This window comes from Fusarium proliferatum, assembly GCF_900067095.1.
Source record: "Fusarium proliferatum ET1 genome assembly, contig: FPRO_scaffold002, whole genome shotgun sequence".
Classification (NCBI taxonomy): domain Eukaryota; kingdom Fungi; phylum Ascomycota; class Sordariomycetes; order Hypocreales; family Nectriaceae; genus Fusarium; species Fusarium proliferatum.
The window spans coordinates 4,019,004-4,046,123 of NW_022194791.1; the positions used below are offsets into that span (position 1 = coordinate 4,019,004).

The 27,120-nt window shown below is 49.6% G+C and overlaps 9 protein-coding genes across 9 annotated transcripts; 8 read left to right on the top strand and 1 right to left on the bottom strand.

The window, feature by feature from the left end:
• Positions 1–3,063: 3,063 nt before the first annotated feature.
• FPRO_02482 (uncharacterized protein) lies at positions 3,064–5,379 on the top strand (the record flags this gene model as incomplete). The annotated part of the gene is made up of 5 exons (XM_031227412.1): positions 3,064–3,372; positions 3,418–3,445; positions 3,505–4,160; positions 4,217–5,016; positions 5,088–5,379. The coding sequence occupies 5 exons, from the start codon at positions 3,064–3,066 to the stop codon at positions 5,377–5,379; spliced, it is 2,085 nt and encodes a 694-aa protein (XP_031077851.1).
• A 519-nt stretch (positions 5,380–5,898) lies between these two features.
• FPRO_02481 (uncharacterized protein) lies at positions 5,899–7,381 on the bottom strand (the record flags this gene model as incomplete). Its single annotated transcript, XM_031227413.1, has 2 exons — positions 5,899–7,176; positions 7,235–7,381. 2 exons carry the CDS (start codon positions 7,379–7,381, stop codon positions 5,899–5,901), a joined length of 1,425 nt encoding a protein of 474 aa, XP_031077852.1.
• A 621-nt stretch (positions 7,382–8,002) lies between these two features.
• FPRO_02480 (putative dopamine-responsive protein) lies at positions 8,003–9,363 on the top strand (the record flags this gene model as incomplete). The annotated part of the gene is made up of 6 exons (XM_031227414.1): positions 8,003–8,102; positions 8,149–8,232; positions 8,281–8,292; positions 8,343–8,439; positions 8,491–8,986; positions 9,043–9,363. The coding sequence occupies 6 exons, from the start codon at positions 8,003–8,005 to the stop codon at positions 9,361–9,363; spliced, it is 1,110 nt and encodes a 369-aa protein (XP_031077853.1).
• A 957-nt stretch (positions 9,364–10,320) lies between these two features.
• Positions 10,321–12,122, top strand: FPRO_02479 (uncharacterized protein; the record flags this gene model as incomplete). Its single annotated transcript, XM_031227415.1, has 7 exons — positions 10,321–10,402; positions 10,498–10,639; positions 10,747–11,180; positions 11,230–11,551; positions 11,602–11,811; positions 11,865–12,006; positions 12,057–12,122. 7 exons carry the CDS (start codon positions 10,321–10,323, stop codon positions 12,120–12,122), a joined length of 1,398 nt encoding a protein of 465 aa, XP_031077854.1.
• Positions 12,123–12,794: 672 nt separating this feature from the next.
• FPRO_02478 (uncharacterized protein) lies at positions 12,795–13,423 on the top strand (the record flags this gene model as incomplete). The annotated part of the gene is made up of 2 exons (XM_031227416.1): positions 12,795–13,064; positions 13,124–13,423. The coding sequence occupies 2 exons, from the start codon at positions 12,795–12,797 to the stop codon at positions 13,421–13,423; spliced, it is 570 nt and encodes a 189-aa protein (XP_031077855.1).
• Positions 13,424–15,409: 1,986 nt separating this feature from the next.
• On the top strand, positions 15,410–18,295 carry FPRO_02477 (uncharacterized protein; the record flags this gene model as incomplete). The annotated part of the gene is made up of 4 exons (XM_031227418.1): positions 15,410–15,497; positions 15,551–16,567; positions 16,617–16,644; positions 16,963–18,295. The coding sequence occupies 4 exons, from the start codon at positions 15,410–15,412 to the stop codon at positions 18,293–18,295; spliced, it is 2,466 nt and encodes an 821-aa protein (XP_031077856.1).
• A 1,258-nt stretch (positions 18,296–19,553) lies between these two features.
• On the top strand, positions 19,554–20,184 carry FPRO_02476 (uncharacterized protein; the record flags this gene model as incomplete). The annotated part of the gene is made up of 4 exons (XM_031227419.1): positions 19,554–19,616; positions 19,668–19,866; positions 19,930–20,025; positions 20,081–20,184. The coding sequence occupies 4 exons, from the start codon at positions 19,554–19,556 to the stop codon at positions 20,182–20,184; spliced, it is 462 nt and encodes a 153-aa protein (XP_031077857.1).
• Positions 20,185–20,853: 669 nt separating this feature from the next.
• FPRO_02475 (uncharacterized protein) lies at positions 20,854–22,642 on the top strand (the record flags this gene model as incomplete). The annotated part of the gene is made up of 5 exons (XM_031227420.1): positions 20,854–21,250; positions 21,297–21,506; positions 21,557–21,714; positions 21,769–22,293; positions 22,346–22,642. 5 exons carry the CDS (start codon positions 20,854–20,856, stop codon positions 22,640–22,642), a joined length of 1,587 nt encoding a protein of 528 aa, XP_031077858.1.
• A 1,203-nt stretch (positions 22,643–23,845) lies between these two features.
• Positions 23,846–27,040, top strand: FPRO_02474 (uncharacterized protein; the record flags this gene model as incomplete). Its single annotated transcript, XM_031227421.1, has 4 exons — positions 23,846–24,180; positions 24,235–24,431; positions 24,477–26,774; positions 26,832–27,040. The coding sequence occupies 4 exons, from the start codon at positions 23,846–23,848 to the stop codon at positions 27,038–27,040; spliced, it is 3,039 nt and encodes a 1,012-aa protein (XP_031077859.1).
• Between the last annotated feature and the right edge of the window lie 80 nt (positions 27,041–27,120).

The following is a 27,120-nucleotide window of genomic DNA, read 5'->3' on the forward strand; positions in this document are numbered from 1 at the left end:
GTTGCTCCGCGGCGCCTCTGTCAAGGGTTTCATTGAGACATGAGTGTCCTCTCCCACGGTTGCACCCTTGTTGATGGTGCCCTATCAGATCGCCATCTGGAAGCAGGGACTATGGCCGCATTTTCAATGTCAAGCCTGCCAATGACAGGTACAAGTTTGTAAGGATGAGGAAACACCTCAAGGCTGCTTTTCTGTACGTAAGAAGTGGTGAACAAGATAATAAGGCCATCGAGTATCCGAATAACAGAGGCAAATCATGCTGCACCGGTGAAAACTGCAGCATATCCTTGGGGAGTCTGTCAGTTCTTTGGTCCAAAGCAATGACTTCCATCCTGACAGTCCTGGGAGGTTGCATCACCGTTGATGATTGACCTTGTCCATGGGTGATCCCTGAAGTGCCTCCCGACAAGAACAACGTCGAAAGCACAGACACAGCCTTGAACGACCCCCAAGGATTCTGTGCCATCGTTGTGGTCGGCGTGTCTCCTTATGTTTCAGTATTATAGAGGTTCGTACTGATTTGTTATGTCAGCCTCATTTCACTGATTGTATTAGGCTGTCCACTCGCGTGGCTGACTGAAGACTGAGACCATTATGTCTGGCCAGTAAAAACCCGAGCTGGAACGATCGACAATGCGATATCGTTTTGTACGCAAGAAGATAGTCGTATATCTGGACTTGAACGTCCTGGTGAGCAACTTTTTCAAGTTTAGTAGGGGTCAGGAGGAAGGCGAAAATTAGGACAAGGCTATTTCGCATTCTTTAGCTGCATTAGGCCAAGGCCAGATGGATGGACGAATACATACCTGCATGGTGAATGAATACATCCAACCCTTCCCCATCCATCACAAACTTTTTAACTGGAACATGGTAGCTCAACAAAGCCAGGGGAGCGGTTCCGACTGCAAAGAATTAAGGCCGACCCATCAGCTGCAAATGTCCGTCTGCGGCTTCGGCACTGTCCCAGTGTGGTAAAGCTTTAACGGCATTTCCTAGAGGTACGTAGGTACAGAGAAGAAACAAGACCCAGGAGATCGGGCGCATTCCAACCATTCCATGTCAAACAAAGCGGAGCTGGTTCGGGGGGTATTCGTATCCTTGTCAGTCAATTATCCATGAAATACAAGATTTCGGGGGTAGAAACGAAAATGACCAAATGGGAGAGGAGTTTGTTATGTAGGTGCCTTAGGCCAAGTGAATGGAAAGAGGAAAGAAAGAACTTTCCTATGCCTAGCAAGGTAGGATTGGATCGGATTGGCAGGCATGAACCTAATGGATGAGGTGTAGGCAGGCACGCCTGTCATCGATGCAACTGGGGCGTGTTCCTTCCCTTCCGTCCCCTTTCACTCCATCCCTCCTACCTAACTAATCCTATCCATCCCAACCCATCCAACATCCTCCCCCCCCCAAACTCAAGCTCAGCCCGCCCCGCGCTCCATTTGGCAATAACATCATCCATTGTGTCGACCCAATCTTTGTTATTCACCCCTGTCTCTCGATCACCGTCCTGACTAACCCCATTAAACGCGCCGTTCAAGGGCTATATGTCATCGTCAGCTCCAAACCTCATGTCACAATTGTCGCTCTTTACTCGACGCGTACTAGTTACCTTAGCCGTGGATTGGAAATCTGCCCCAGCCTTTACAAGCGCTCCCAGAGCCTTGTCTCTCTCCCACCAATAAGTCATATATGTTAAGACTACTTCAACTGCCTCTATTATTAGCTGACCCAGCTCTACCGAAATCTTTCGAATTTGTGGAAACTCAATACCGTACGGATACCGGGACGCACACATCCACTTGAACCAGTACTCCGTACAAGACCCTGCTCGTCTTACACTCACTCCTCCACATGTCTATCCACGTTTGTTTGTGCTCGAAAAGCTTTTCTTGACGGAGCCCTTATCCTTCTTCGTGAGCTTCTGATACTGTTACCTCTGCTCAAAGTCACCTACTTGTGTCTTATTCCCAGTGCCAGAGTCACATTCCAGCCCGGGCCATCTACCCGTGGTTTGATGACCTGCTTGTCAGTGGGCGTGGGATCGGTCCCCTCGTCAGGCAGTCAAAGGGCACCAAGCTTAAAGCTCTTGGCCGGTTCCCGGGACCCACGAGCTCAGGCTCTCTCATTGAACAACGATTTGACGCCCCGTCAGGCTTGCATCTTGCATACGACAGGCTCCTACTTCAGGGAACAAGGACGTTTTTGGCCTTCAACCTCATCTCCAGGGGCTCAGCAGCCAACTGCTTGACCAGTCCACTCTGAAGTCAACCGTGTCCCCGCTGCTGCCGTTTTTCTGATATACGCCCCCTACGTGGATCTGGAATCAGTAACCAATCTAACATCTTCCCTACAGCAAAGAGCCTTGACAACTTTGCATCGATCAATCTCTCCTCCCTGTCACAGGTGACAGTGCCCCTCCGTTCCCCAACCGCGATACATGCATTCCCTTATTGTCGTTGAAGGCCCCTCTCGCATTACCTTACAACTATCTCAGACCTCCCTCGTCAGTGACCAAAGAACCATCTTGCAAACCGCCGCGTGACACGAGAACTAGGTTCAAGCTCCGTGTACGAGATTTATCAAAGTGTGACAACAAAGTCACAACTACTAATCCTTCCCTTGACCTCGACTTCTTCTTGGGCACGTCTGTAGGAAGCTTTTGGACCCTAAAGGCACCTTGCACCCTTTGCCGTCCTTCAGATCTTGAAAAGGATTTGAATTACTGGTCAACCCGCGATAGCGGTTCTAATATTCACTGTTTGTGAAGACACGCCCGTTGAAAACCCGTTCGAAACACCCCTGACCCTCTACACAGTATTATTGAGACTGAACTGCCAGTAGCCAGCCCTTGGTTACTCGCACCTTTCTGCTCCGTCTGAGTATCTCGAAGAACGACCTGTCCACCTTGCTGCTTAACATCACTACTCCATAACTGAAGCAACTCTAGCCAGTAAACAAAGCTTTGGAAAACATGCGAATCGCGACCTGTTGACTAGATTCTTTCCTACTTCAACACCACTGAAGCATCGAGTCACTCAATATCGCATTAATCGACTAGTCACAATGGGAGACTACTACCATCACTTCCTGTCTTCGATGTCCGGGGCAGGGATGAATCCCGCGACATCCTCGGAGGAGATGCTCGACCCTCGAATGCATGGAGCACCGATGCCGATGGTATCTGCGCCGTTACCCGGTCCGTATCAGCAACTTGGATATTTTACCGGGTTTCCAGATCCCATGATGTTCAATCAGAACAAGTCGCAGAAAGCTCGCAGAAAGTCTGCGGCTGGTACCCCTGCAGCAGTTGATCATGTCAAGCATCGAAGAACACGATCAGGCTGCTTCATGTGCCGCAGTAGGAGAGTTAAGGTATGTAACTGAGGACCGAGTAGGAAGCATACCTAACTTTCCCAGTGCGACGAAACCAGACCAATATGTGAACGTGCGTGTAGTCTTGCAGGGACTTGTTGATTTGAAGATGGAAATGCTAACAGTCTCAAGGTTGCAAGAAGGGAAATAGAGAATGTGTCTACCCGGACCCCCCGTCATCAAAAGGATCCTCAGCCTCGAGCGGCAAATCCAAAGATACTGCAACTTCTGCTCAACAAACCAGTCCAACTTCGTCCAAATCAGAGGATGACGAGGACATCGAACAAGAGGGTAAATTAGAAATGATTGTGGACCAAGAAGAAGATACTGAAGACCAAACCAAGTCTTCGGTACTCTCCAGACAGTCAAAAAGTGTCTCGCCATCGACCGCAACAGCAACACCAAGTAGCCTTGCAGCTGTCTATTCCTCCTCCGAGTTTCCTATACAGACAGGCGAAGCCGACTGGTCACATCTACCACCGGAGTACCAACAAGGCCTCTCCTTTTTCGTGGAAAACCTCAACCATTTCAATTATTGTATACCCCTGGACTCGGATGGCTTTTTTACAAAGATTCTTCCGAATATGGCCACTCGCCACGAGCCCTTGCTCAACGCGCTCGTAGGCTTCTCTGCATACCATATTACTCTTCGAAACCCACAGGGAAAGCTCCAGGACTTCTTACAGTATTACAATAAGAGCGTAACGCAGCTCTTGGGCTTGTTTAAGAGACGAGAAAAGCCTAACGTTGCTACTCTTCTCACTATTCTGCAGCTTGCCACTATCGAGGTATTTTTCAATCCTTTCTCGCCACCTAGCGTTCATATTCTAACTATACTGCTTAGGAGTATTTTGGCGACTGGGTCAATCTAATGGGACACCAAAAAGCAGCTTTCGAAATAATAACGAGTATATTCACCCCCCAGACAGTGATGCAGACGCCCGTTGGCCGCATGTGCCTCAGCTGGTACGCGCGATTCGATAACTTCGTTGCCCTCATGGGAGGATTCCCTACCGATCTGCCGCGCGAATGGTTTCAAGCGATGTTGGACTTTTATCAATCCGGGATTACGTCGAACCCAGATGAGTTACATTGGAAAATCGATGCGTGGTCCGCACGGCTTCGCCTGATCTCTTACGACATGTCGATTTTGTTCGCCCGAGGTAGTAGAGGGCAGATATCCCAGGAGGACTTTGTGAAAGAGCATGAAGTCTTGAACCAACAGCTCATAGAGTGGAAGGAGAAACGCGACCCCGCCCTGCAGGATCCCAAATATCTTATCAAGGATTTTCCTCCGGCAGAAACTCTCGACCCGGACGACTTTGTCAATCCCTATACGGTTGGAATACTTTACGATTTCCCCCTGTTCGACGTCACAGTTCTATGCGCAGAATGGAATAGCATCATGATAATGCACAAATGCCAATCATCAGGAATGAGACCGGACCAACTGTTTGCGGATCTAAACCGCCATGCCTATAGGACATGCCAATATTTTGAAACATTGGAGTTCTGGCCTTCAACTCCAAGAGGCGTTTTGGTTCTGATACAAGCATGTATTGCTATTGCGGCTCTTTTCTGCCCTCAGGATGCGAGGCATCACATGTGGTTTCGCCGGAAGTTTGCTTTACTAGAGACTATGGGGTAAGAACAAAACTCGTCTACATCCTCCAGTCGAAGGGTCATAAACCGAATTATTACTAATTATTGAGTAGGTATATTCATCCTCTTCCGCTACGTACAAAAATGGCAGAGTTATTCCGAGAACCCGACTGCGTAAACTGGTGGCTGCCAAACGAAGAAGGATTCAGCCCAGTATTACAGGAAATCCGTAATTTTGCGGATGAACGGAACGCTGCAGCTGTCACAGCCCAGCAAGAAAGTGTTCGTGAGGTTCGACATATTTTCGCCAAGATGTCATTGATGGACGATGCAAATGCCCCGTCAAACTCTAGTCCAGACTCTGCTTCAGGCCCCAGTATTGATTCATCCGGTGCGAAGCGATGAATGTATTCAGGGGCTGGGATCTATCCCGAACCACGCAAGTGGACAGAAATTGCAACACAAACTCATGATTATTTAGATTATCCCCCTATTTTTCTTCTACCGTCCAATTCACCTTTGTGGGCAGATTTTCGAGATTGTTGTTTCTCTAGCAGGTACAAGATTTCGAGGCAGGCAACCAGTTACGACACTTCTTTTCCTTGGCCAGAAGGAAACTTCGTGGTCTGTTTCGGGGTTACACACGCAAGAATAGAGCAAGGAATCTTTAGGCGTGGTAGGGTAGATAAAACGCATTTACAGCCATGATGCTGGCACGTGAAGGAGTTATTGGAAGATTGTGTGTTTCAACAGGCATTTTGACGGTACCAGTACCACCGTCAGGTTGGTTATGTATTGACTACTGAGGATGATTGTGTGGTCAATTGTGTTATTATACAGTGGGCAGGTAACTCTGCCATGCTATACTACCATATCCTGAAAGACAAGATATGAAATCAAATGGATATCGCCTTGATCCGTCTATTACTTCTCATCCTTTTTGGTTTCGTCCTCTAACTTGGTATCTGTGGTCTTTGCCGCATCCTCTGAGGACTTGTCCTTGGCCTCTGGAGATTCAGGGGCATCCGCATCTGGTGCTGAGTCTGCAGATGCGTTTTCCTTTGTCGGCTCGTCCTCTGCAACGCCCGTATCTGTAAATTGCGCAGACTCGACAGAGTCCGCGGCCGGCTTATGTTCATCCGTTTGAGTGTCATCATCGTTTGCAGAGTCTTGTTCTGAAACAGACCCGACGACTGTCTGGTCGGCATCATCGTCAATTTCTTCATCTTCATCGTCATCATCATCATCATCTTCTGCCTTCTCAGCTGGGGGATTGTGGGACTGTGCCCCGGATTCTCCCACGACTGATTGCTCAACAATAACAGGGACATCGGCCACTTCTGGCTCCTCCTCCACGGGCGAGGGAGCGGTCAGGTGCATATCCTTTAGTTTCCTGGAGACTCCAGCGGGTTCCTCCTCCTCGGCTTCAATGACAGTTGTCACAGCACTTCCCGTTGAAGGACTACTTCGAATGTGTCGTCGAGTATTTGTCCTTGTTGGATGCATGTTGTCTTCTTCGGCAGGAGGGCCTCGTTGATGCGATGAAGGCTTGAGGATGGTGGGAGGGGGTTTCTCGGGCTCCTGTTCAGTATGGGGTGCCTCGAGTCCCTCCGCCTCGGGAGGCAACTTGTAGTTCTCAGCAGGCAGCAGATCATACAAGTCGCACACAGTCTTAAACAGGACGTACAGTCCTGTCTCGGCTTCTACAGACCAAAACACACCACGATGCTGAAACCAGGCATGGGCGAATATGCGATGCAACCTGCGGAACACATTGACGAGATTCTTGACGCCCACATTCTTACTGTGGTTGTCATTATGGACGACAAAGCGGCTTGGGAAGATCTTCTGGTCGGTCACAACGTTTGCAGCCCAGTCCAGGGTGTGACAGCAGTAGTCGATGGCGCAGCAGCTCTTGGGCTGCTCGTGGACAGCGCAGAGGAACTGCCATTCGGAAGCGCGCATTTCAGGGCACGTGCTCGCACTGCATGGCGGGGTGTCGAAGAGGAAGCCAACGATCAAGGAGTTGCACTGCGAGATGAGGAAGCGGCAGAGCTCATAGAGCCAGATGGTCCGGTCGACGCCATTGGGAGGTGTCGCAAGCTGTAGCGCGGTGCCACGGGTGATTGGCTGGGTGTTGGAGGAAGTATGGTAGCAGTGGAGGGCGGCTAGGTGTTCTTGGAGTTGAAATGCAGAGTCGAGCTGGATCATGTTAGCTTCAAGGCTCACACATATTATGATGACGGCGCAAACAAGGTACCTCTTGTAGCGGTATCAAAGGAGGTCCAGCAGCCATATCTGCTGCTTTTGTTCCTGGGTGTATCCGCCGTCTAGAGCTGGCTTCAAGCTGCGATTGCTCCTGGGGTGTCGTATGAAGACTGGCTGCAGGACCGCCAGAAGGAGACATAGGTGCCATTTGAATCTCTGCAGCTGGCGGAGGGCTTGGGAGCCTAGGGGAGCTCGGTGCTAAAGACATGGCTTGCAAAATTATGGTCGTTGCTAATAAAAACTTGCGATGTTGGGCGAAAAAGATCTGGGGAGAACTGGGCGGTTAATATCACACAAGGCTGCGCTGGGTTGACAAGTGGCTGGCATGGCAAGGGGAGGCAAGAAAGCCCAGGACCATTATTCCAAGTGACGAAAAGACTTAGGCCATCTTAGTGCATTCGAGTAGGTCTCTAGACCAGTTAAATTTGGCACCCTGGTCTAGCGTCAGCCGGTTTATGACCCCCAGAAGACTATGCAGGGCTACCTTAGGCTCACCAGGGGGTCTAGGGTGGGGATTCGCTATATGCATAACAGAGAAATGCCCGTCGCATGCAGCTAAGGGGGACCGGGCAACTTATACCACGGAGCTTCTGAATGCATGGTTTCAAGATATTTTGTGAGTGCTTCTTATTGATCGAGAAGAGTCTAAACTCACGACGAAAAGAATCCGATATTTACCGGCCGCTAGAATTACTCCTCGAACGTTCTTGAACTTAAAGAAAAGCCTGATCTAAACGGCCAAACGTTAACTACAACAGTCATGGATTTTGATGACGATGCCCCGCCAGAGCTGGTTGATATAACCACCAACGACGTGGATGAGGAGATTACAGTCAAGGTTCCCATCACAATTGTGACAGGTATTACTGCCAGCCACCATTTATTTCATTCGCTAATAGTTGATAGGATATCTCGGTGCTGGTAAAACCACTTTGCTAAATTACATCCTTACGGCTCAACATGGCAAGAAGATCGCTGTCATCATGAATGGTTAGGACGGACCACGATTTGTTAGAAACAGCCACTAACATAGTATAGAATTTGGAGACTGTAAGTGCTCGGTTGTGAGATTGTCGTTACGTTTCTAAGTCGTACTGCAGCGCTCGACATTGAAAAGTCCCTTACTGTGAACAAGGGTGGTGAGCAAGTTGAAGAATGGTTAGAAGTTGGCAATGGCTGTATCTGCTGTTCCGTAAAGTACGTCTTGCATGTATAGCAACCACCCCCTACAGTGCTAACAGAATTTAGGGATACAGGAGTCAATGCGATAGAGTCTCTCATGTCAAAGAAAGGTGCATTTGACTACATCCTCCTCGAAACCACTGGCTTAGCCGACCCCGGAAACCTAGCCCCCCTCTTCTGGGTAGACGACGGACTCGGAAGCACAATTTATTTGGATGGAATAGTCACGCTCGTAGATGCGAAGAATATCTTGCGCAGTCTTGACGACCCCAATGGTGTTGTCGAAGGACACGACGACCACAGTCATGGCCCTGTCATGACTACAGCACATGTTCAGATCTCCCATGCTGATGTGATCGTAATCAACAAGGCCGACATGGTTACAGAGACGGAACTCAACCGGGTCAAAGCAAGAATCCAGTCAATCAACGGTCTTGCTAAGATCCATGTAACGGAGAGGAGTGTAGTCCCTCAATTGGAGGGGTTCCTGCTTGATTTGCACGCATATGACCAATTCAATGAGTCAGACGCAAATGCTAAGGGACATAGTCACCTCGACCCTGTAAGTTCCCGCCTGATATATGATGATTGTAAGAGGTTATGTAGCTAACCGGTCAGACCATATCGACCGTCACCATACCCGTTGGCTGCCTTGAGCCAGGACAACTGGACACAGTTGATCGTTGGTTACGATCGGTACTATGGGACAGTAAACTTCCTGAAGAAGAAAAGGAGAGTGATTTCGAGATTCATCGGTCCAAGGGACGGCTTGTGTTTGCTAATGGGGAGGTCAAGATGTTGCAGGGGGTGAGGGAGGTCTTTGAGATAAATGACGGGCCGTTGGGAGACGAAACGCCCAAGGAGGGGAAGATTATTCTGATTGGAAGGAATGTAGCAGGTGTTGGATTTGAAGACAGCTTCAAAAAAGCCCTGAGCTAGCCTTTTTTACGTAGAGTAAAGAATAGAATAGAGGTGCATGATAACTCTAGGATGTCTGAGGTGTTTCATTAGTGGTGGCTGGTCACTGAAGCAGTTGAGCTCTACTGAAGCTGAATGAATGGGAATTGACCTCCGTATCTTCTCGCCTATATTAACTACTATTGTTACTCGATATATCACAGTGTCTAATAGAGGCTGGTGTTATTTGTAGGCGTTGTTTGTTGGCGATGTTTGCCATGATGTTGGAGCGTCCCCACTTATTCCCGCCCGGATCATCGTCCATTCCACCTCATTCCAATGTCCAGCCTTCTCTCTCAGTGAGTGAGCCCTTCTCCAACCAGTAGCAAACCTAAAGCCCCAGGCGAATAAGGCCAGCTCTGAAAGCAAACGATCGCATCTACAAACAACATCCCTACCATTTTGTCAACCTCCGCACAAAAACACATCGACGTCGCACCGAACGAACCCTCTTGCTACGACACTTCGAATCAACAACATTGTATTCCAGCAGCACCTCCACTTTGTTGATCGCGACAAACCTCTACAGTCAATCATGAATAGGCCAGGTAGGACGCACCCCCCACGACGTTATTCCTTCGCAGCCCAGACCCCGCGCTGCCAGCGAAATCTGCAAAACCTTCGTCATCTTTCGTATTTTTTTCGGCATATCATCACGCGAGAGAGAGCTGTGCGCCAGCACTTACGCTCACGAGCCTTGTGAAACTCCCTTTTACGGCTTTCAACCCCCTCCGCGACCCTCATTGACCCTGTTCGGATGTCGCCACGATCGCTTCAATGGATCTAAACGCGGATCAGGATCAGGCTGGGGGCATGTCGGAGAGATTGCTACGAGCAGAAGGCTGGATGGTCAAGAATCAAGCAAGCAAGCGAGCATTGGCAGGATAACGCTGACGATGTCATCGAATCGTAGGGGCAGTGCCACAGACACTCCGCGGGATGCCTGGTGGCTTTGGAGGTCAACAGCAACCCCAACAACCAGGACGAGCAGGAACGAATCGATTACCGAACGGAAAACTAGGTATGCGCTTCAGAAGTGATTGCGATCTCCGCGCTGTTGTTTTGGCTGGGTTGCATCGAAGACGGCCTTAGGCTAATACCGGGGGACAAATATAGGGAACAACAACTCTGGCTGGGCGTTTGGAGGGGTTCCCATGGCGGGAACAGGTCCCCAAAACGCAGCTCGTCAACTTGGCGGAAACGTGAGCTTCGCGCAGAGCTTGTCGGGCTCTCAACCTGCAACATCACTCGACCTATCGTACGTATATGGCTGCGGCACACATTATCGGAGCTTCAATACCTGTCCGGTATTGAATTATTCGAACCGAAGCTAGTCACAATGACGCGCTTGCTAATGCAGACTAGCGAATTCCCATCATTATCGAACAACGCCCAGATGTCGAACCCCAACCAGTCGTCTATGTGGTCGACAGCGGGATCGCGAAACCTGGGTGGTCCCAGTCCGCGCAACCAAGCTACCCCTCAGCAAGGTGGCCAGGATGATATGTTCAGTCCCACCTCTTCCAGAGGGCAAGGCGGGTTCAGATTTGGTAACCAAGGCAACATTGGACAACAAACTCAATCAAGCAGCGTTGACGACTTTCCACCACTGAATCAGACCTCGAATGGCGAGATGGGATCAGATCGGACGGCGAGCTTGATGTCATCATTGGGCTTCAGCTCTCAGGCCACCGGCGCTGGACCCTCGGTAAGCAATAGGGGGAATGGTCTTCTGAACGCATTGTCGGCTACGAGCCGAGCGAACGAAGCCAGGTCGCCGCCTGGCATTGGAGCCCCTGGTCGGTTTTCGTCATTCTTGCCCGCGATTCCAAATGCTTACTTTATCAGGCTCTTCAAGACCGCAAGACGGCAAACCTCCTGGCCTGGAAGAGCCCCGGCAAAAGTCTTCCAAGGAGGATGCGTTGCCAGACGATGCTTCTAATGTAGCGGATTATAACAATGCGGACTATAGCGCCACGAATTACGTGGCACAAACCATGCAAAAGCGACTCGATACTGAGAACGTCATTGACCCTCTAGAGGGTATGCCAGCATCCGACAAGTGGGGTCTCAAGGGCTTGACAACATTGATGAACAACTATCCTGACTACCACGCGATGGTTGTGGGAATGGACCCTAACTCGCTGGGTCTTGACATCAATTCTCAAGAGTTTGTTTTCTCTAAACTAGCGATGGGGGGTTTGCTAATAGGCTTCTCAGGTTGTTTTCGACTCAGATTTACTCGCTGTTTGATGACGCACCTCCTCGGCCAGTCCTCTCCAATGGAAGATTTCGATTGCCGGATTGTTATAACGTGACGAATGTGCAACCTATCGAGAGTAAAATCCAGAGTTTCAACGAAGAGACTCTATTTTGGATCTTTTACAGCTGTACGGCAGATGTAAAGCAACAAATGGCTGCAGTTGAGCTGTAGGCGATATCCTATCTGCCCACTGTATTGAAAACAACTGACTTGTTGATAGACATTCTCGAAACTGGAGGTGGCACAAGAAACTCCAGATGTGGTTGACCAAAGACGAGCACATGACTCCTCAAATACTGAGTCCTACCCATGAGCGAGGCTATTACGTCGTCTGGGACACAAACTCCTGGCGCAAAGAGCGTGTATGTGCATCTCGGAGGGGTCTAGACGATTTCATCTAACAAGCGCACAGAAAGAACTCACTCTATACTATGGCGAGCTAGATACAACACTAGGTCAGGCACAGGTTGTACCTTGATAGGAGGAGCACTGAGCACCACGATTGGAGAGAATTTCCTTTGGAACAGGTGTGCATGGGTGACTGATACGTAAGAAACGTATAAAGGGGCGTTACGGCATCAAGACAGGGCAACTGTTTCTCGTGGGGATGGGATCGGACCTGGGTTATGAATGAACGCTCTTCCATCACTGAGGGCTGGCTTATCGCCTGGATATGGGACTGTCGTGTCAATAAATGATGCTTTTCAGTTCTGCGCAATAACTGTTTGCCTTGAATGTTGTGACATATATGAGAATTCACTGTGGCCGCAATGGACGCCAGGCCAGGGTTTGACTTCAATGATTCTGCCCAATCATCAACTATCAGGAATCGACATTTGAAAGTGCCCCAAGGCAGCGTCTCATTTGGTTCTGATATCAAGTTTGGTCATTAACATGATTAGCCGAGGATTCCCCACATGCAATTTGACGTAGCGCCCCATCTTTCAGGGTGGGCTCGCTGCCGTAAGAGCAACGCTTATTACATGCCACCGACCCACGACCCAAGCTCTCTCTAGCTCGTGGGACTACAACTGTACATACTTATCGTCATCTCGGCATCTTTCTTGGACAGCCACCTATTCTCGGTCGAACCTGTGTAGCCTCCTATAATTCCTCCAAACGTCCGCCTCTTCCTTGCGACTCATACATCATGGCGGACGACCAAATCTCATTGCCATATCTACTGGCCATCCTGGTCGTCTCAGGCTTGATAATACGATATCTGTTCTTTGGAGGACCGTCGCCACCTCGGCCCACACGATCCCCTGAAGCTTTCCTCCGGTCAAGAGAGATTGCAGTTGAGAGAATACAGCAAATGTTTCCGCAGGCGGATCGACGGAGTATTCTATGGGATCTGCAGCGCAACGGAGGAAACATCCAGAGCACGACAGAGCGAATACTAGCAGGACGACTGGACACGGTATGGTGAACCTGTGCTATTGCCCTTTCAGGCCTCTCGCTGACAAGTATCACCACTAGCCCCCCGTGACTTTCCAACCACCGCCTCCTCCGGGCCAATCCTCACCGAGCAGCAGCGCAGCGACGGCGTCTCGACAGCCGGATAAGCCAGCGCAGCCGGATCTTATCACCCGGTATAACCTCAAGGACAAATTGGATACTGCGTCGCAGGAGGAGCAGGATGCCAAGGGCAAGGGATGGAGCTCGAACAGGGACGAGAGGCAAGCTTCGCTGCAGAGGAGAAGGGATGAGATGATTCTTGCAGCGCGGAGGAAGATGGAAGCTAAGCTTGCGGCTGAGAAGGCACCTCAGGGGAGTTGATAGGATAGAAAGACGCATGATATAACTTAGTAGATAACAAGGTGGCCAAGCATTGTATTAGTTATGACGGTTGTGTTATGTCGCGTGCCCTTTGGACGGAGACAAGTGTCTGGTTTTCTTCCATGATACTCATATTTAGACAAACATGTATTCGTATCGACACTTGGTTAATCATTTAACCAACCCCAAGAGCCTAAAGTGCTTGTATAGCGTGTTGTCAGATCCGCATCGACGCTGGTTAGCATTCCGCGTGGCTTGTAAGCCAACCCTGTTTTACTGCATATCGATTATCTTCAATTGATCACATGCGCAAACAAGTCAAGCAGTGTTTCCATCTTGCTAGCAGAGACTTAAAATATCGCCATGCCGAGATATCTGCCACAAGTCTGATAACGCATTTCTAGACTCACAATATTTCACTCGAACTTGAGTTGTTTCTCAGACTCATTCTGAGATTTACACCAACCAGCCAATCCTCATGTGAAGCTGATACAGCAGTTAGAGATGTGGCAGTGCTTGCGTGGCTCTGTGGCGATGGTCTCGGGAGATTATCAGGAAATGAATGTCTGGCAACTAGCGCAGTGCTAGGATGCCAGAAGGCCTCCAGATACTCAAAGCGAAAATGAAGATTGGCTTGTGTTCCTGTGCATGACTGAGGTAACCAAAAGGTTTAAGGGGTCCAGTTGAAGCTATCTAAGCATGGGCATCTCGAGGTTGATTACCAGGAATGCCATAAACTCAACATCTTATAGACTAGACAGAGAGGCCATCTGATAGAACGCCTACTCTCGCAGAGATAGTGATATGAATCACATACCTCAACTATCGGATGATAGGTAGCTCATTGTTGGAGTTGCAGACAATGGCAACTGGAGTCTTCCATGTAGTGGGGTTCTGGGGATTGGTTGCTGGTACAAATATAAGACCCCGCCACATGTTTGTTTTCTTCTACATATGCGCGGGCAACCGAATGATACTCTGACAGGAATCTGCTTCACCTACGCCAACAGGTTCCAAGTTCAGGAACAAAATTAATTACCGCATTCCAAGATCACTTCTTAGTAAAGTCACATCGAAAGAAGCGTTACGAAACATCTGCCGCGAAATTCAGGGTCCAAAACGTCTATCGAAAGGCGAACCCTGTAGCTGAGCCACAGCCATTCAACGCGGCCTCGTGAACTAGGGTCCTGGTAGTTCAAGTGTATCACCCTTCGACTTCACCCATTCATTCACCTGAGCTCCGCCTAGATCCAAAAAAGGTACAGTACCTACCTATTCTCCGATCACCACCAGCTTCAGATCTCCCTCCCTCTTTCTTTTGGCACTTTCATCGCATCCCCGCCTTCATTCACTGACCTTTTCATCCCCTCTTTAGACTAAACGTAGTCTCATCTTTGGTCATACAGATCCGCTCCTTGATCAACAGCCTCACGTTGAATATTTGACGTCATCTTGGTAATTCTCCCTTTTCCTTGGATCAGTAACATGCCAATCAGTACCACCAATCCGCTTCTGTTGCTGCGCATGTCAAGAGGCACAGTTAGCTGAGGTAGCCACCCGACACCGGGTCCATCCTCGCGACACTCCATGGCTGATCAGATATATCCTCTGTGCTTTTCGCTCTCTGGTCGTCCCCATGACCCCTTGGCCCTTGCTCAACCTTGTTGATTTGATCTCGACTTTCTAGTGATTATACGTGCTAACATTAAACCTTCAAGGTACGACTTCCTACTCGTGCACCTCGATCGAGAACGTACCCTGGCACTTGAGTACAGTACCCCATTGTGCAACAGTGATCAATTCGAACTCCAACGACAAGTCTCTCGCAGACCTGAAACGCCGCTTGATACAGACAACACCGAAGACGGCCTTGATGCATTTCCGCAAACTATTAGATTGTTGATACCCGAACCCTTCAAGACTACAAGTACATATCCTGAGGTTGCGCGAACCTAATTGCCAGTGGACTGGGGCCCCTTCATCGCGATGGGTACACCCCGAGACTACTATGCAGACTTAGAGCTGCCACCGACGGCAGACGCTGCGGAAATTCGAAAACAATATCGGAAACTTGGTACAGACCAACGAAGCTCTTGCCCTTCATACAGCCGCTGACACGAATTGTAGCTCTCAAGTATCATCCAGATCGCAATCCTGGGCGAGAGGCAGAAGTGAACACCCAGTTCCAGATTATCCAAACGGCGCACGAAATTCTTTCCGACCCTGAACAGAAAGCCAAGCACGATGCTTCGCGAGGGCGCGGTAGATTCCCAGGAGCTTCGGGTGTTAAGGGTAACCCTTGGTCAAACGTCAGCGCCCAGTATCCGCCCCCTCCTCGGCGCAACAATGCAAATCCTCGAGCTCCGCCATCGGGCGCACAAAGATGGCAACGTTTCTCTACGGGGGTTCCTCCCACTGCAAAGCAGTATACAGCATCAGATGCCGAATCGAAGAAGAATGCTGCCCGAGCATTCGAAAACATGCGAAAGGGTGCATCGGCCAAAGCGAACGATCAGCCACGACCTCCCCCTCCACCTCCGCCACCACGGACTGAATCTGCCAGACAACGTCAAGAGGCCTCGTTTGGTGCAAGAAAGACAGGTTTCCATCCTCGGACAGCAGGGGGCGATGAACCACCTGTATCAAGTAGCAACTACAGCTCGCGACCTGCTTCGGAACGATATGCGCAGCGATTTGGCTCTGACATTCCACAACAAGCACCTCCTCCTACTCCCCAACGGCCTCCTCCAACTGCGATGCCTGATCCATTAAGCCAATTCAGAGACCGAGACAGTACAGCCGACCCCCGACAAAGCACTCCTTATGCGTCGTCAAACGGAGGCGAAAAGACTAACCCTTTCGACGGCATCTCAATCAACCGGGCTAAGAGTACTCGGGAAGCAACTCGCCAAGATCAATCTGCCTCTGAGAATGAAGCCTTCAACCGACAACGCAGCGCCAGTGCACCGAAGGGTGGAAAGGCTGAGGACGTTCCTTTGAATAATAAGGCTCCTGAACAACCTTCGATACCTCGGGACCCGGCAGACCGTCCTAAGGCGCCGTTGAAGAAAACTCGCAGTGGCTTCAAGAGTGTTCCGCTGGGACCTAACCAGCAGGCCACCGAGTTTCCCGCAAATGATAAACGTCAGTGAAAGTCGTCAATTCAAACATCTTATTACTAACTATGAGACAGCAACTGATTCACCTGGTGGCCCAACAATGTATGCCAATTCATTTTCTACAATATCCAGCCGCCCAATCCCGAAGAGCTCCAACAAGTGTCGTGGTCATCATGGGTATGATTCGTTGGGGAATCACTGCCCATATGAAATCCCCATCAAGCCTTCTCAGTCGTCGCCTAGTGGTAGACAGGATTCAACCCACCAGTTGACCCCGTTTGAGTGCCAGCAACAGGAGCTCTTACGACAACTCATCAACAACGCGAGTCCTGACAGCCCTGCTAAGAAGCCGAAGCTCCAAGACAGCGACTCTAAAAACCCCAGCATGCCGAATCGTGCTAACAAAGTTTACTCGAACAGTTTTAGTTTCCCTGTCAATGATGACATTTTCTCACGAACATCACCTGACCACCATCGATTCTCTCGGCGAAGTACTGATGATATTAACACTAGTTTTGCTGACGAAGAAGATGCTACTGGGTGGGCGTTCAATGCCGGTGGAGCTGAACAGGATAGCCCAAGTAGGCCCCGAAAACCAGGTCGCCAATCCCCAGGGAAGCGGCCCCCAATGAGCGGCAAGAGTACACCAAGTTTCATGTCCGATGCTGAGAGATCCGACTCTGCTAAGCCCGAGTCGGCCTTTAACCCTGCAGGTTGGGATTTTGGTCCCCAAACATTTGTTCCTCAGCCGTCAAAGTCGGTATCTCCCACGCGGTCTACCCGAACAAACTCACGAAAGCCGAAGGCGTCCAAAAAGTCAAGCCATGCCAATCTTGTGGACGACAGCAGCAGTGAAGATGAGGTGTTGGAATGGCGTGGCCGAAAGGTGCAAGAAGAACCACCTGCTGCTGAGAGTCCCCAGGCTATGGACATAGATACTCCTCCTGCGCCGTCCTCCATGCCGCCACCTCGACCTCCCAAGATACCTTCGCCCCAGCCAGTTCAGACTACGCCTTCACCACAACCTGCTCAGCCTGTGAGCCAACCTCAGCAACCCGTTGGAGCAGACCAGGCTCCTGGAGTGGTACCTGCTCCGCATGCTGCCCGAAACATCAATGTCGAGCCCACCAGACCCGAGTGGCGACCTGGCAATGTTGACACTGTCAATGGTAACGAGCACAGACCTGAGAGTCCCAGAAAGGCATTCAATCCAAACAATATGGGATCTGAAGACAGTGAAGAGTTCCAAGCAAGCTTCGCTGACCTCAGAAACGTGGCGCCATTCACTCAACAGAGTTCCGGCTTGAAGTCTTTCTCTGACCTGAAGGATAATTTGCCATTTGAAAGCAAAGCAGCGCCTCAGATTCCAATGAAGCTACCTAAGGTCCATCCATTGATCTTTCCGACAGCACCTACTGCTCCTCAAATCCCAGCTGCCGCTGCTGTTAACGGCGTCAAGCCTAGCGCGCTTACCTGGGAGACATATGTCAAAGATTTTGAACAATACTTGAAGCAATGGGACACGTTCAACGCCCAAGTCGTCGACCATTTTGCCACCCGAAAGTCGCACATCACTCGTACCCGAGAAGAAAAGGGGTATTCATTCTTGGAAAACCGGGGTGATGCTGACATTCAGGAGTATTACAACTGGCTCGAACAGGATATGGATGTTCGCCGACGCTGGGCGGCTGCATGCGAGGAGCATGAACACCGATTCCGAGAATTCATGGCGTTCCGAATGAAGATGAAGTAATTGATTGGTTTTGTTTTGCGGAGTTGACAGTTTATGGATTGGGTCGAATTTCGTCTTAATGTCTTTTTATCGTCAACATGGGATACCAGGAAGACTAACTGCTACGTACCTACTTAGCTGTTGATCACTGGAGAGGATACCACATATAGCAACGCGATACAGAGTGATTTTCGGGGTTTCTACAGGAGTCCACAAGATGACGAGGATAGCAGGTTCTGGATCTGGGAGGCAACAGGCGCGATGCAAGCATGGGGTGCGTGGAGCTGGCAGTTATGTTGCATTGCGTTTCGTTTCGTTTCGTTACGTTTGATAGTGGTTTTTGTTGTTGATTATTAGTGGCAACTGAACTGGGCGATTTGCATCAATGGCGTTCTCGCTGCAGACGAGACTGGGGCTTCACTGGCATCAGCGATTTGGTCTTTGGAGACAGGAATCCAAGACGTGTATATGATGGCACGAGTTAACCATAGAAATAGACGAGATGGTACCTCTCAAGGCGTGGGCAGTGTCAGGCACTGGCAAATTCACGGCGGCAGTGCGCTAGCCCCTGGCTCGGGTTGCGAGATTTGGGATTTGAGAGCCTTCGTGCGTGCGTGATTCGCTGTGCTCTGTGATCGTGAGAGCTATATAATTCCCATCCTCCAAGTATTCTACCTTTCTCTCTTTCTTCTCCTCTTCACATTTTTTCTGACCAGAGTCAGTAGTCTTCAACAACAACAACAATATCCGAAGCCCCTTCAACAGGCTCTTTACCTTTGCAAATAGCAGCCAGCAACGACACATTCCAATATATAAAGTAAGTTCTAGTTATTATTTCTCTTATTGATCCTCTCTTCTATCCGTTTGCTGGTGACCCTTGGACTACAATCGGAGTGCGTTGGGTGGTTCATTGCAATGGCCGTTTCGTCCGATCTTTTCTAGGAGCCGTTTGCTTTCTGCAATTGTCTAGTGAGGGGGCGTCCTTTTGTTTACTGCCCCTGACACTTTCTATTCTTCTATTCAAACGCTTTATCGCATCTAGGTTTACTTCGGATTTCTAGTATTTAAGTCCTCTCATTAACAGACTTAGGCCTCATCTCACTGCTTCCTTCACTCAACACTCAACTTGTTTTCCATCATTTCATCTGCGGTTTATCTGCAAGCCCTTTGCTAGGACATACCGCTTCCTTTTATCTACGCCTTATCTTCAAACCTCTCGCCTCGAGCTTCGCCTCTTCTGTTCTCTTTCTGAAAGAATCAACCTGATTCAACTGACACAATGTCTGACGCTGCTGTCAAGCCCAACGCCTGGACCGATGAAGCCAAGGCAAGTCCCGATCCTGTCCCGATCCTGTCCCCGATCTATCCTCAAGGGGTCTAACCAGTACAATAGAACGAGCTTCTTCTGCGTATCATCGCCCAGTTGAAGCCTGAGGGCAAGTCCATCAACTGGTCGGAGATTAACATGGAGGGACGCACCGTGAAGAGTCTCCAGAACCAATGGACCTTTTTCAACAAGAAGATTGAGGCCTTCAAAAGCCAATCCAATGACGGCAGTGCCCCGTCAACCCCTGTCAAGAAGGCGACTCCTGGTAAGCCATATACCCCGTTTCTAGTCGCGATATTCTAGTAGACTAACTAACACCTTCTTCTAGGTCGGAAGCGAGTCACCAAAGCCAAGAAGGGCGGATCGGACGAGGAGGATGCGTACGAGACACCCAAGGTGACTCCCCGTAAGCGTCGCGCTCCCAGTAAGTCGATCATATCTAGCCCTCAGATCAAGCCTTCTACTAACACTAGTAACAGAGACCCCCGACAGCGAGTCCAAGGCTGTCAAGAAGGAGCTCAGCGACGCCACCGTCAAGGATGAAGATATGGATGAGGACGACAATGTCACTGGAGAGATCTAGGCTCCTATATGTATCTTCTCTATGATGCTGGAGAACGTCGTCGCCAAACTTTCAACAGACACAGGAAGAAGGGAATCTTTACTATTGATGCCATCTGCTAGAACTCAGATGAAAGGTGTTAGTGGACATCTAGCAAGAGGACAGAGCAGAAGGGCATCATGTATAGTCTACATGAGTGACTATGGAAGCTGGTATTCGTATTAGCTGATAAACATATACTGCCTCTGCAATATCTTTAGAGTCTTTGATTGTGTGACGATTGAGGAAGCCCCATCTACAAAGTCGCGATATCTTTCCGATCCCAACATCGACTTCTTAGTAGCACGAAAACAATGGTGTTGCAGGTGTCCATTAGTAGATATTGCAAGTATAAAGAAGTGTCTGTTGGATGTAGTTGTCTAGATATTGCCTTTCTAGGTGAAGTCGATCGGGATTGGGCCGACTCTAGGTCGGATTATGGGGGTTACTAGATCGCGATGGGGCCGGCATTTATAGAACCCGACAACCAAGAATCAGGCGAGATACTAGCGATTGGCCATTCCTCAACAATCTTCAATTGATAGACTCAACTTGACTCTCATATATAAATCTGAAGTTTCCTCAATTGTCTCTTTGTTTAGTGTCATGTGATTGCTTTCTAGTACCTGAAGAATTGAGGAATTGACGATCATGGCTTCAACTACCGGCGTCGGAGACGAAGAAACGGCACCGTTACTAGCGACATCGCCGACTTCATCAACTGGCATCATTCATTCACAGTATCAATCACTAAACCAAATCAGCAGCAATAATGAAAGTGATACTAGTAATATCAGCAATACCGACCCCGAATGGACGCTCAGCCAAAGCGCGCGAAGGCTCTATATATCTCATACCCTCTCAACATGGAACTCACGCGTCTTCGAATTCGGCAGCGTCTTATATCTTGCATCAATCTTCCCCGGAACCTTGATGCCCCTTGCGATATACTCGATAGTGAGAGGTGCTTCTGCGATCACGTTGTCATCATGGGTCGGGAGCTACATCGATCGTAAAGACCGCCTTAAGACTGTGAGACTGTCAATCGGTAGGTCATTAGAAGCCGTTATGACAGATGACCCTAACCCGAGTAGTCTCACAGCGACTTGTTGTTGCTGCCTCATGCGCTATATTCTTCATACTCAGCAGAGCCGAAAGCCCTTCAGATGAGCTGCGGGTCGGTTTGCTTGCGGCCTTGATCTTCATGGCATGTATTGAGAAACTAGCCGCTATCATGAATCTCGTGTCAGTGGAAAGAGATTGGGTTATTGTTGTGGCACGCTCAGATACTACTGCACTTCGAAGTATGTTTTCTCTCAAATATCATATGGATGTTACTAACACATACTTATAGCCATGAACTCGCAAATGAGGCGAATTGACCTTGTTTGTAAACTACTCGGACCTTTCTTCATAGGCATACTAGATGGTGTTTCCACGGAAACAGCAATTCTTGTCAACCTAGCAATGAACTGTGCTTCAGTTATTGTTGAATATTTCACTATTGCTAAGGTAAGTCATATACAACCCATACGACCTCAACATGATCTTCTCTGACTGAGACAGGTCTATTATCAAGTACCCGAACTTCAGCAATCAAAGACTACGCCCCCTATTGTACCACAAAATGAGGAACAACAAATTCATCAGAATGTATATGTGTCGTTCAAAAAGGCTGTGCAGAAGACGTCCAGTGACCTTCGACTTTACTTTACACATCCTGCATTTGCACCCTCATTCTCAATAGCGCTTCTCTACTGCACAGTCTTGTCTTTTGGCGGAGTTATGGTTACATATTTGTTAGCAAGTGGATACACTTCAGCTCAGATTGCTGCAATGAGAACAGTCTCGGTGACTCTCGAGGTTCTCGCCACATGGATCGGACCGTGGTTAATGAAGAGAATTGGTCCCGTTCGTGCCGGTCTTTGGTTCCTCAGCTGGGAACTGGGGTGTTTAGCAATCGGTGTATCAATCTTCTGGCGATATGCTGGCAACGTTTTGGTATCGACACTGGGACTTGTCTGTGGTTCGATGTTGAGCCGAATCGGACTTTGGGGGGTAGATCTGTCTGCACAGGTCATTATTCAAGAGGTGAGTTCTGTTGCGGTATATGTTGAGGAACTTTGCTGACCATGCATTGCAGGAAGTTGAGGCAGAGAATAGAGGAGCCTTTTCTGCTGTGGAAGCTAGTTGGCAAAATGTGTTCGAGATGTGCTCATACACGTCGACCATCATATTCTCGTCACCTAGTGAGTTCCACAACCCGACAGCACTGAGCGTCACAGCAGTGTTCTTTGCTTGGCTACTGTACAGCTCCTTTGTCAAGAAGCGACGAGGGCATCTCGTCCACTGGCCGACTTGCATGTCCCCGGAAAAGCAGCAGGCAACAATCGACGAGCTGTTCGAGTCCGGGCCGTCAAGGCGAAGAGAGGGGCTCTGAATGTTTGTATGATATGCATATGCAAGAGAGGATCGCACGAGACACGTTGGTGGTCACCTGGATCGGGAAGCAGTGCAACAATGATAGGATAGCACAGGATCTTGTGGGTTGGGAACCCTCCACGTTTATTTCCGTGTCTCGGACGGCAGCGGGTTGTCTTGGATATGCATGCATGGCAAGGCCTCGTGGATCGAGGAGTGACCCTTATAGATGATGCAGGTTTGGTTACATGAGGGAGGACAGCAGTGATTTTTGGGTCGATGTGTATGACGTGAAGAGACTCGAGTAGGGGGAACAGTCTTTGGTTTCCCTGTTAGTCAATCAGTGCTCCAAATCGTGGATTCTCTCTCTTGTATACGATATCATCTATGGCTTTGGAAATACTGTCGGTCATCATAAGCCCATGTCTCATATAAATACGACCCTCACATACTTACAAGGTCAGGTGTCTTGTGCGATGTGTTGCATTATATAAAGATCTAGGACTCATAAGCTTGATATTGACAATCTAGGTGAGCAGAATAGGTACAAAAGTCTCAATCGCCCACCATCCCATCCCCCCATCTGACTGGTCATCTGTCGTCCCCCTCGTCTCTATGTGGCACACCATCTCGACTCGACCACACCCACAACCTCTTTGTCTTGTCGGGGCGAGTCGAGTGGGGACCGGGTCAGACCTTGAAGGGCACCCGAAGGCACCCTAGGCACCGCGGGAATGACGGCGCTTGCATCGTTTAGCGGCTTTTGAGGGTATGATTTCCCCTGTAACCTTAGAGTCCCGCCGCTGCAGCTGATCCACTCAATCACTGGACTGGACTGGACTGGACTGGACTTTTGAGGCCAAGGCATGGAATCCATCATAAATTTTTCCCCAGATTGCATCGCATCGCATCTCTCACTCAAGCCTGGGCCTTTCATCACATGCCCTCATGAGTTCACCCTTTTAATCCTACCTTATCAACGCATTCTTTGAATCCCTTCTATCTCTACTTAATCACTGGCCCCCTCTTTCCTCCCGTCATCTCTGTTTCCCTGTCGTTACCCGTGCTGTTGTCTCAGTCCCGTCACTGTTTGCGATCCCTGTCTCTCTCTCTGTGACGTTGTCAACTTTCGATCCCCTTTAACCACGAACCAAACTCGCGCTCTCCTTCACCAACATCGTCGTCGCGTTTGCCGTCATAAATCACAGAAATCAAAACAATCATGAATGGCGCATCTTCTTCAGCCCGGGCTAAAAGAAAGGCCCCGGGCTCGCCAGACGAAGCTCCTCCTTCCAAAAAACCCATCAACGGAAAACATTCCCCAAACGATAACACACCAGACATTGTTGAATTTGACGACCACTCCGACATGACCGACGAACTTCACCCTCACGCTATGTATATTGGAACACCAGGGAGCTTGGGAGAGTGGCAGGATACCATCCAGAAGGTGGTGCGCAACGTCGTCGCCATCAGGTTCTGCCAGACCTGCTCTTTCGATACCGATTCTGCTTTGACCAGTGAAGCTACTGGTTACGTTGTTGACTCCGAGAAAGGGTGTGTAACCCCTGTCTATACCAGCTGAGAAGAGGCTCTAATCTGGCTCTGCAGATACATCTTGACCAACCGTCACGTTGTTGGCGCTGGTCCCTTCTGGGGCCACTGTGTCTTCGACAACCACGAAGAAGTCGACTGTTACCCCGTCTACCGCGACCCCGTTCACGATTTCGGTATTCTACGATACGATCCCAAGGCGATCAAGTATATGCACATTGATGGCTTAGAGCTGCGACCCGACCTCGCAAAGGGTAAGGACTCCGATCACGGCCGAGGACCATTACTAATAAGCACAGTTGGAACCGAGATTCGAGTCGTCGGTAACGATGCTGGCGAAAAGCTTAGTATCTTGTCAGGTATCATCAGTCGCCTGGATCGAAATGCCCCGGAATATGGCGAGGGATACAGTGATTTCAACACGTGCTACTACCAGGCCAACGCCGCTGCTAGTGGAGGAAGTTCTGGCAGTCCCGTCGTGAACAAGGACGGTTGCGCTGTCGCACTCCAAGCTGGCGGTCGTTCTGATGGAGCTTCGACTGATTACTTCCTACCATTGGATCGACCACTCCGTGCTCTGCAATGCATTCAAAACGGCAAGCCTGTCACACGTGGTGACATTCAGTGCCAGTTCCTTCTCAAGCCTTTTGACGAATGCAGAAGGTTGGGATTGAGCCCTCAATGGGAGGCTGCCATGCGTGAGAAGTTTCCGGAAGAGACAAACATGCTTGTGGCTGAGATTGTCCTCCCCCAAGGACCTTCAGACAAGAAGATCGAGGAAGGCGACGTTTTGATCAAGGTCAACGGCGAACTTATCACACAGTTTATTCGATTGGACGACATTCTGGATTCGAGCGTTGACGAAACCATTAAACTGCACCTTCAGCGCGGTGGACAGGACGTAGAAGTCGAGATCGCGGTCGGAGATCTTCACAAGATTACCCCTGACCGCTTTGTTTCAGTGGCAGGCGCCAGCTTCCACGATTTATCCTACCAGCAAGCAAGACTCTATGCCGTCGCTGTCAAGGGTGTCTACGTTTGCGAATCAGCTGGCTCATTCCGATTTGATAACACTGATAATGGCTGGATTGTCCAGAGTATTGACCACAAGAAGGTGCCAGACCTAGACACTTTCATCCAAGTAATGAAGGCAATCCCAGATCGCGCACGAGTTGTTGTCACTTACAAACACCTTCGTGACCTCCACACCCTCAACACTACCGTTGCCTACATTGACCGACACTGGGCGGCCAAGATGAAACTTGCTGTTCGAAACGATGAGTCTGGAGTTTGGGACTTCACTGACTTGGGAGACCCATTGCCTCCTGTTCCACGTACTCGACGATCCGCCTCCTTTATTGAGCTGGACCACATGCCACACCAAGGCATTGCCGACCTCATCCGCAGTTTTGTGCATATCAACTGCACTATGCCCTTGAAACTCGATGGTTTCCCTAAGAACCGCCGTTGGGGCATGGGCCTCGTGATTGATGCAGACAAGGGTCTCGTTCTGATCTCCAGAGCCATTGTCCCTTATGATCTTTGCGACATCACTGTCACTATTGCTGACTCCATCATTGTTGAGGGCAAGGTTGTCTTCCTACACCCCCTCCAGAACTACGCCATTATTCAGTACGATCCCTCACTCGTCGATGCGCCAGTCATGAGCGCTCGCCTGAGCAATGAGGTTCTCACCCAAGGCGCCAAGACCTATTTCCTCGGCTACAATAGGATTGGGCGCGTTGTTCATGGATCTACAAGTGTCACTGAGATCACTGCGGTGGCCATTCCCGCCAACTCGGGCGCCCCGCGCTATCGTGCTGTTAATGTTGATGCCATTACGATCGACAGCAACCTCGGTTCGACATGTAACAGTGGTGTTCTTGTCGCGCCAGACGGTACTGTCCAGGCTCTGTGGCTGTCATATCTGGGAGAGCGTTCCCATCATACGTCACGCGATGAAGAGTACTACCTCGGTCTTGGCACCAAGACTCTGCTTCCTGTCGTAGAGTCAGTCCAGAAGGGTATCAACCCCAAGCTGCGTATCTTGTCCGTCGAGTTCAGATCAGTCCAGATGGCTCAGGCATCCGTCATGGGCGTCTCCGATGAGTGGATCAAGAAGGTTACCCAGACCAACCGATCTCATCATCAGCTGTTCATGGTCAGCAAGCGAACCTTTGAGCGCGAGAACCACCCTGTATCTCTTCTCGAAGGAGATATTATCCTCACGCTGAACGGAAAGATTTGCACTACCATCTCCGACTTCGACTTGATGTACTCACATGAGTTGTTGGACGCGGTTATTGTGCGAGAGTGTGAGGAGGTGCACCTACAACTTCCTACAGTGGCAGCAGACGACATGGAAACGAACCATGCCGTTTCTTTCTGTGGCGCTATCCTTCACAGGCCTCACCAGGCTGTTCGACAACAGATCAGCAAGCTGCATAGTGAGGTTTACGTCTCTAGTCGGATTCGTGGATCGCCTGCCTATCAGTACGGCGTCGCACCAACCAACTTCATCACCCATGTGAATGGTACTCCTACCCCTGATCTCGACTCTTTCATTGCCGCGACCCGGGAAATTCCTGACAATACTTGTAAGTCAGCCACTGTTTCTTGAAACTTATAAATACGGGACAGCTAACATGTAATAGACTTCCGACTCAAAGCTGTAACCTTTGACTGCGTGCCGTGGGTGATCACAATGAAGAAGAACGATCACTACTTCCCCACGATGGAATGGATCAAGGATGACAAGGAGGCTTGTGGATGGCGAAGAGTCACGTACGAAGGCAACGACGTGTTTAAGGGAGAGGCAACTGATGGGGTAGTACCGGTTGCACAGGATGCCGATATGGAGTAGATGCACCATCTGCTTCTAGAGCTGCAAATCCCTGGCAGATAGAGGGAGTGTACAACCATAACTTCATTTGGGATCACTGG